Here is a 9,196-nt window from a genome sequence, read left to right as displayed (position 1 = left end):
GTATGACATTTTTTCTGCAATAAAAATAATACTAGAACTACGAAAAATTTCTGKTTTTTTATTAAAAGAAAATTCAAATAAAGTTGCAATGTGCATTCTGTACTGAGAGACCTCTGAAAAGTCAGAATTCAGTTGCAGACAGGATAATAGTAAAATGCMGTTTCAAATTACTTCTTTGTTGGTAAACTCATTAAAAGAGTCCCAGCTTCACAGATCCATCTCTGCACAGCTTTATAATACTCTTCTCCAGCAGGTCAATCATTTCTTTCTTTATCTGAAGGAAACAAAAATCAAAGAAAGCATAAAAAGTTACTGATAACGGTACCATCATTTATTTACTCAGGMACCTTACTATAGGACCAGAAGAGAATTTATAGGAAAGAAGAGATTCCTATATAAGATCCTCTAGAATGTCTCCATTTTTAAAAATACCCAGSACTTGCCCTGCAGCTCTGAAGTCCCATTTAAGGTGGCTACAGAAAGGCTGGCATTGGCAAAGGGTTGATAAAGCATGCCACAGCAAAAGGTCCATCCTGGGCTACAAAATCTCTACAGGACTTCCCAGAGTAAGAACTGGTATCAAGCAGATCAAGGGCAGTGCAACAGCTCTGTCTGTGTCTGAGACACCAGAATGAAAGTGAGCATGAAGGTCAGGTCTGCCTGTGCTGCAAACAAAGTCCTTTGGTTTATGACACCATGGCTGCAGCTTATGGCTTATCTGAAGATAAATGTATTACAGAGTAAATATTGACTACGTATTTCAGAGGGAACAAAGGTACTTTATCATCATGGTTAGTCCAGAGTTTCCTTATAGCTCCCTCTTACTGCTCACAAATAACTTAATTAGGTTTTCTCTCAGGGTTATATTCTCCCATACCTCCACTTTGCAGAGGAACAGATGATACAAGAAAGCCTGACTAGCCTCAATTCCACACTGGATGTGTTACATGAAGGTGAAAACWGTTGTCTTTCTATCCCAAATCCATTCCTCACAAACCTTTTTATTTTCATGAAGTCTGAAACTTGAACTTCCCCTRTTTTCAAATTTACTGAATGCTTGGTGTGCATATTGTTTGCAGGAAATACAATACTGGGTTTTGTTGAAAAGAAAACTTCATTTGAATCGTACAAACAAGTAATTTGAGGAGTTTAGAAAGCTCTGTATTGCMATCAACCTCTGTACAAAAAGCTTTTAAAGCAGGAAGCATGTCCTTTGGTCAGATCAGAAAGCACACAATCCATTTTTATTTAGACCTTTACGTTTTACTATAACCCCCGTGTGCCAAGACAATCTGATAAACTCATTAATCCCTCCTGTGTTTTTTGGGGAGCTTTCTTATTGTCTCCTTCTCTCTCCATTGTTTGGGATGAATGAAGTGGGAGACAGAGAAACAGAGACTAAAAAAATCCAACAGGATTAACAAATGAGGCAGCTGACAGAGCAGTGGATCAGGACACCATTGATGGTGGGGACATGATGGGATACAGAATCCCATGGGAAGATCCATGGGTTTTGAAATTTATATATTTATCAGAAAATAACACTTTGTTCATAATTCTCCACTGAACATCAGGTGATATAAAAACAGCAAATAGAACGGACATGTGCTTCCAGCTGCTTTCTGGTGTAAATACAATGAAATTTAGCAATGCTGCACCTTAAACATGCAAAGAAATCATTGACAACTGAGGTTTGCACTGAATATAGGCCAGTATGCTGAGTTTCTAATTTTAAGCATATGATTTTGCCTCCATAACTAACACAGGTGAAAGAAATTAGTGCATCAAACAGCCAGTTCCCCAAATTGTCTTTGGTACTGTATTTCCTCCCTGAGAAAACTTACAACTATTCATAGCATATATTTGACATTTCTTATACAATTGGAAAAGCTGACTAAGACTGTGTTCCACATTTGAAGTGCACAAGTTGCTAGAACATCCCATGGGTTTATATGTGGTGTTAAGATGTCTTATCACCAAAACACTATTTGGGTATCTTCCCTTGTTGACATTCCTTACACCAACTTTGAGGAATCTACCTGATGTCTGCAGTGGGAGAAACACCTGCAAGATACTCCACTAACATAGCTCAAGAGGTCAAAACCTTTCCTTCCTGATGAGTTACCCGAGTCAAGGGTAGTTTGAAGACTTTTCTGTAACTACATATTCACTATTCTGTAATCACATAAATATCTATTGCTTATCYTAACATTATATGATGGTGTAATGTTCTTACTTACCTGGATTTAACTTGAACTAAGCTTTAACTTTTTATGCTGTTAGCCTCAAGATTCTGCCTTAATAAAATAGACTTGGARTCACAATTTTTGGCCTGTATTCCTAGACAGATACACAGAATTGCTATGATGCTGCCTACAGAAAGGTATAGTTTAGGTTTGCAATAGCCCAAAAGGAAAAAGCAATATAATCTTCTTTTTTTTGAGGTGGATCACTTGTGGTCTACTGTATGGAAATTGACTTCAGATGACTTGAAAAGTCCATCTCACTGCCATCAGCACATTTTTTGATTTTATACTGTACTGTCTGTGGTTTCATGTTTTCTGTTCTTTGAAAAGCTTACAGGTAAGTGCAAACACCATACAAAGAAAGTCTGATGTATTTACCACAAGAGGGAGCCTCCTTGCCTTCAAAAAACCAAATGCAGGTTTTTTTGCTACTTCATTTCTGCAATGTATCTTTTTCATTTTGTGTATGTGGGGCTGTAAAATACAGCATATTCAGATACTTAGATAAACAGCTTAATGTCTGTATGCCAAAAAAGTAATTTTCTTTGGTGAGTCTGCACATGGACCTGCTCTAAATGTAAAAAAAATCTGAAAACACTGTGCAGGAAATTGGGAACTTTCTAACAACCACTAAYGGAGGAATCCAATCCAACCATTTCACATGGCTGGTGATGCCCATTCTCTCTTAATTTGTTGARGTCTAGGACTCTGCACTAACTCTTCCTACTGAGGAAACCTCCTGGGGAAGGGTAGAACATCCATGGAGCATAAACAGGGGAAACTCACAGCACAACCACAGAAGTCACAGYCGTGACTTGCAACAATAAAGGAAAAATTCTTTTCCAGGAGATAATTTTGAGACCTCAGTGTACAGACTTATCAGTCAACATTGACTTCTTTGTGTTTGCAAACCACTGAAGACAGCTTTACAGAAAGACCTTATTGACCAAGAGCTGAGAACTAGAAAAAAAAGTAATGAGTACACAGAATATAATATATACAAGTGCTTATACAATACCTCAGGGATGTCCATCATTCTCCTTAGTTTCTGATCTCTCCAATTCCAATCCAGAATCATATATTTKGTGGAGGTCAAGCACAGGGCATCTAAAAAGGTAACATAAATTTCACTACCAAGATAATATGACATATGCTTATCAAAATGATTTTTGGCTTTTACATCTTTGGCTGWCTGTTTCCAAGGAAACTAATCTCTGAATGCTAAATACTACATTTGCTGGTTGGAAAACTAATGCACTGACACTGCAAACTCCCTTAGCCACATAATCCCATGCCTTTTTGGAAGATAAACACTAAAGGAGAACAACTACTGTTGCCAGACTTGTCAAGAGCTTAACATCCTGCCAGCAAGTAATTCCTCAAACTTCCTCTTGRTGAAACCACAGGAGTTGAATTTCTGCAGCTGATGTCATTGTGAAGTTACAAGGACCCTAACCCGAACATTGATGTTAACAGGAACAGTGTTCAGCAATTCAAAGGACTGGGTGCCATGTGAATATGAGTCAAGTCAGTGCTGCTGCTGAAGAATTCCTTCAATGGAATGAATGGTGGTGAAATGGTGATGAAAAAATAGGTCCTTCCTGAACTTGCTTTTCAGCCGTTCCCATATTTTTCCCTGGTCCTCTCCATGATGCCCACCATTTTTTTCAATCAGTTTTGATTCCTCTCCYTTCTCTAAGTGACCTGGCACTGCAACACTAAACTGATAAAAAGAACTAGAGCTTGGGATAAAATTACATCCCTTGTGTCCACGAGCTGCCTACACCTAACAGAGACTCAGAATGGTTTAGGTTGGAAGAGACCTTAAAGATTATCTGCTTCCAAACTTCCTGCCATGGGCAAGGACATCTCCCACTAGACCAGGTTGCTCCAAGCTCCATCCAGCCTGGCCTTTTACACTTCAGGGATGGGGCATCCACAACTTCTCTGGGCAACCTGCTCCAGTGCCTCACCACCATGGCAAGGTGCTGATGTCCTAAGCACTAATAATTTAATTTTGGTGGAAGCAACAAAACTATATTACTCCTGTACTCTTTTGGAAGGAGCAGTAGAGTCCCAATCCACAGTCAGAGCAAGACAGTGTCTTGCCTAAGAGGAATGGAACGAATTGCCTTACCACCTTACAATTTTGCTGTTTCTTTTTTGTTGTGTACATACTGTTTACTGAGTAAGTAGAAGTACTGAAAATTTGGGAATAGAAAAGGAGATTTATACAGAATAATTGATTTTGTTATAAGCAAATGAGAAATAAGATCAAGTCAGCAAGCAGATCTTTCATCCACCCCTCACAGTTTACACTGAGCTCAGAGTGCCATATGATACAGTGACTTCTGCCACTATTTCCTTTTGATCCACTTGCAGTGTTTGGCTTCCTGGAGCTTTACATCTCACACTGTGGTTTTGCAATCACTTTCAAGTCAGCATAAATCAGTATCCCTGCCAAAAGAGGAAGTCCCCCACCTCTGCCTGCTCATTACCTGACTTTGTGTGCACACTGGTTTTGTTTTAATTGGGGTCAGCTCAAACAGACTCTTGGGCTTGCACAGGGAGCAGGAAGGGGGAGTAAGCAAGCACTGACTGGTGAGTGTGAGGAAGTATTRCTCTGCCTTTCTCTGCTAACACTGACTTAGGCCAGCTTAAAGTRATCATAAAACAAAGTAGTAGAACCTTGACCTTGTTTTGACTGTCATAACACAAGTGGAGAAACAGAACCTTACTTTAGTACCCAAATCTACATATACGTGTCAACCTAAAAAAACCACAGTTGAAGTTTCACTTCTCATGAGACCAAATATAAGATACCTAGGGAATAAATCATCCTTGTTCTCCTACCTTGCTCTACTAGGGCTTTTACTCTCCCAGGAGTCCCAACACCAATGTGGAACACACCTTTCTCCAACATATTCATCTGTTCCTTTATCTAATTTGAAGAGAAAAWGAAAAAACACAGTAAAACCACAATTGTTTTAAAATTTCTTCACAAGGAGTTGGAAATAAATTCAAGACCTCATCATATTTCTTTCTAGAACACCATCAAGTAACAAATGATATTTGTCTTTCAAACTGTCAGACAATTATATCTGGAAGAAAGTTTAAGAAATGTAACAAGCCAGCTGGGCATCACACTTCTCTAGAAGTTCRATCTTTTTTAACTTTGAAAATCTGYTACTGYACCAACTATTTTTGGAGGTGAGAACAGTAAGATTCCTTCAGTATTTAAACAAATTCTCTGGAAAACTGAAAAACTTGAATTGACTCTGATGTCCTTTCAAGATGAAGATACTGGAAAAAGGTGAAATAAAGTAAATGASATTTGTGAGTTTGCCAGCATTGATATCAATGACCACGTGTCTACTCATTACTCCCAACAGCCCCYTAATTTGTACTTTTTAACAGGTGTGTGTCTTRGTTTTGAAAGACAGGTGCTTGCTAATAGAGGCAGGGACTTTTTTTGGAGTTGTGGATATGACTCTCTTTTTCTCTGAATTATTATAYGTTTAAAAATTACGGATTTTCAGGCAAGAATATGGGTAAAAGGGAATAAGTTTTTACTTTATGGGTAAAAGGGAATAACAGTTTTTACTAATATGTATAACAAGGTGAAACAAGTAACAATAACAATAGCAACAATCAACCCAGCCACAAACTCAATGACAGCTTCACACACAGACACAGCCTCCCCTTTGGTGCAGTTCCAGTCCCAGCCGGCAGGGGCGCTGTTGGCTCCCGGCCGCGCAGGGCGGGTGCGATGATTCCTCCGAGCCTGCAGGGGGCGCTGTGGCACGGGGCTCTTGGCTGGATCAGATCTCCCACGTGGCCAATGGCGGACACAAAATGGCAGAGGTGGATGGAGAAAAGTTTTTTTATAAATTTACAGGGGAAAGTGCTGATCTCTGTGCTTTTTTGGATAGTAAGAAACTTCAGAAAGGCTAGATGGATAAAAAGACGAGCAGAATCCTGCAGCTGTAGACGGGATGTAGCAGAATTTGACCACTGCAGCTGGAATTCCAGGGGTCCCCAGCAAGGCACTGGGGCAGAAGATCACGTGCAGCAAACAGGGATTGACGATTGGAGACGCTGGGTTCTGCAGCAGCAGGTCCACCGTCCCCCCAAGCCAAGCAGGGCAGGAAGTGAAGCCACCCCCTGCCCCACACACACCCTCCCCGAGCCCAAAACTCTCACAAGAACTTCCCTCTCTCCAAAGAGGGGATTAAAAAACCTGCAAGGCAGGAGGAGTGCCCAGGGAGACCCTTCAGGTGGGGCGTAGGTTCTTTTGTTTTCCCCAATCCCCCAACCATCAAAAGGATGACCTAGCAATCAGTGGATCTCAGCAACAAAATGGGAAAGAAAAATTCCTCAAGAAAGGAAACAAAAGGAGAAACTTTAATCTACAGTAGTGTGGAAACTGGGAATCCAGGCTTTCAATTGCCAGAATCCAAGTGGGTGCTGGTACAGTTTGCTTCCACAGCCCTGTGTGTGTGAGCCTTCTGGCTTTTGAATGAGCACTTTCATGGCAACGTGGAACAGTAAAACTCAGCAGGTGCACAAGCATCTGCATTCTACACAGGGTGCACCAGAGCTACTGGAGATGGTGTCCAGCAGAATTCCTCACACCGCAGCAATGAGTTACCAAAGGAAGCACTATCTATGGAAAGAGCTTCATATGAACACTCTGGGGAAGGCACTACAACCAGAATATTTAAAGAGAAAATGGCATGACACTATTTAGCTGTTTACTTGCTTTGTTAAAATTCCCTACCTTTATGTGCTTTGCAAACAACTTGAGGACTCTGCAATCTCCTTTAAAGGCTGTCATTGACCTAGCAGTAAAAAAAAAAAAAAGAACAATGAAATGTGAGAATCAGGGCTGGGCTTAAGACCACACATGAGGAAAGAAAAACTAAYTGGCATTTCTYAAWRTRCTTGARACACACAGTACCCCAGTGAACCCTGCYTGTATTCTGAACATTATGTACCTTCTTGTTTGCTACTTACCAACAGTGATCAACAACTGGACAGAYACAATGGAAGGTATCAGTAGAGGGCAATATTGTTTAGACAGCTTTTCAGATAATATTTAATATTATGGYCTGTGCTTTCCCAGCAAACTTAGTTCAAAACTGATTAATCACCAAATCCTAACTAAAAAATAATTCAGTTACTGAGATACAGGCATGAATGAATTTGTGTGTGTGTGCACAAAAGAAAAGATCTGTGTGTGGACCAATCTACATTTYACAAYCTTCCTGCAGCATGGCTGCTGGGAAAAMCTAGGCYGCCATAGTCTTCACTGCARAGATTGCCCAAACTCCAGTTAACCAAAACTCATTTGTTAAAAACCATGACTTGCTTTTCTGACTTCATTCTGGAACAGAGTAACAATTCTGTGTTCTGTATTCCTCAAMCAGGAAACAGCATATTCAGTATTTTCTGAATGTTATTTAAGACTGCTTTCTTTGCATGTTTCTTGCAGTGCACCAGATTTTTAATTTGCAAAACTAAAGGTTTATATACATCTAAACCACCTGAGCCTCAGGTGCCAATCTCTGCACACAGGAGCTAAGCACTACTGGCACTTATCTGCCTTATCTATGCCARTATCTGTGTCATGGAATCAAACTTCCCAACTCTCCATCCCATTTTGTATTGACAGATAATCACAGGAAGTGGGGTCAAGACACAGAAGACAACCATGATTAATTCATCAAACTCATCAAAACTTTTGTCATGAGAAGGAAAAGGGATAGAGAAGGAGAAAAAATGGGGACAAGGCACACTGACAATTGTCATCTCTGCCCAGCAGTTTTGCCAGCCTGAGCCAGCTCATAACACTGACCCAGACCTGTAGACACTCAAGCCAGACATACACACTGACACTTGAGGCCCTGAAATGCCATGTCCTTGTTGCCTTTGGTGCACAAAAGTCATGATTTCTAGAAGTGGATCATAACGCTTTATGGGCTTACTCTGTTCCCAAGCATAACATGTTCCATGTTTTCCCCACAYTGGTTACACTTTATTTTTGGGTTTTAACAAAAGTAACACTCCCCAGGCAACTCAAGTACGGAGCATTACTTCAGTCCAAAACCAAACCCCGCAGCCCCAGAGTTTAAAGCAGGAAGGGATATTGCATCAGTTTGAGTCAGTGAATTTGCTGGMTAGCAGAGGACAGTGTCCCAGTTTTGCCTTTTTGCCTGTGGCTCCGAGACAAAACTCCTGACCGACTGCCAACCTCAACACAGCGTTTGCTATTGACATACTTGATGAGCTCCAAGGAGCGAAGGGCAGAACTGCACAGGACCAGCATCACCAACGACTTCTTCTCCTTGTGGTTCCTCCGGAGCTTTGCCCACTTTGGACAGACTGCAAGAGAAAACACACACAGGGAACTTACTACATGCCCCAATTTTAAATTACTCGAGTACATGATGAATGGTAGCCAGCAGCAAGAACACACATGCTGACTCCTATGAGGTCTGGAACTCTGGCAACACTTTTGCATTTAGTCATGGCTGAGAAACTGGAAAATGAAATGCCCAAAATAAACAAAATACAGAAATTTCACATAACTGAACAAAGTAGATAAGCCTTAATAATCAACAGTTTTTAAGGTGATGAGCCCATTGTCTTCATTTGCCACATGTGGCAATTTATATCAGAGAAAATCAACTGAAAATAAACAGAAGTTCTATATAAATATACAAGAGAATAAAAATTCTCTTGGTTCATGTCAGCAGACAGCTGCAGAACTTCTATTGTAAAATAATACATACACCTACTTATGAAGACACAGTAAATCACTCACAAATCATCCTCAGCAATTAAAAAAAAAAGCCTAGAACATTTTGATTWAAAAAAAAGTGATAGAGTAAAAAAAGGACAGAAAAACAAAACCTGTCATAAACCAGAATTTAAAACAGCTTAAAATG

The 9,196-nt window shown here is 40.2% G+C and overlaps 1 protein-coding gene across 1 annotated transcript in view; it reads right to left on the bottom strand.

The window, feature by feature from the left end:
* Positions 1–38: 38 nt before the first annotated feature.
* Positions 39–9,196, bottom strand: part of CMSS1 (cms1 ribosomal small subunit homolog) — a 217,956-nt gene continuing 208,798 nt past the window's right edge. Inside the window, exons 6-10 of the mRNA XM_057364167.1 lie at positions 8,528–8,630; positions 7,027–7,087; positions 5,100–5,187; positions 3,265–3,353; positions 39–274 (exon numbers count right to left, since the gene is read on the bottom strand). Of these exons, the coding sequence (XP_057220150.1) occupies positions 191–274; positions 3,265–3,353; positions 5,100–5,187; positions 7,027–7,087; positions 8,528–8,630 (425 nt within the window). The 3' untranslated portion in view covers positions 39–190. The remainder of the gene's footprint in view (positions 275–3,264; positions 3,354–5,099; positions 5,188–7,026; positions 7,088–8,527; positions 8,631–9,196) is intronic.

Source organism: Malurus melanocephalus, unplaced genomic scaffold (genome assembly GCF_030028575.1).
Source record: "Malurus melanocephalus ecotype Western Australia unplaced genomic scaffold, MMel_1.1 scaffold_36, whole genome shotgun sequence".
Lineage (NCBI taxonomy): Eukaryota > Metazoa > Chordata > Aves > Passeriformes > Maluridae > Malurus > Malurus melanocephalus.
The sequence above is the reverse complement of the archived record's forward strand: the minus strand, read 5'-3'. Positions and strand labels throughout refer to the sequence as shown.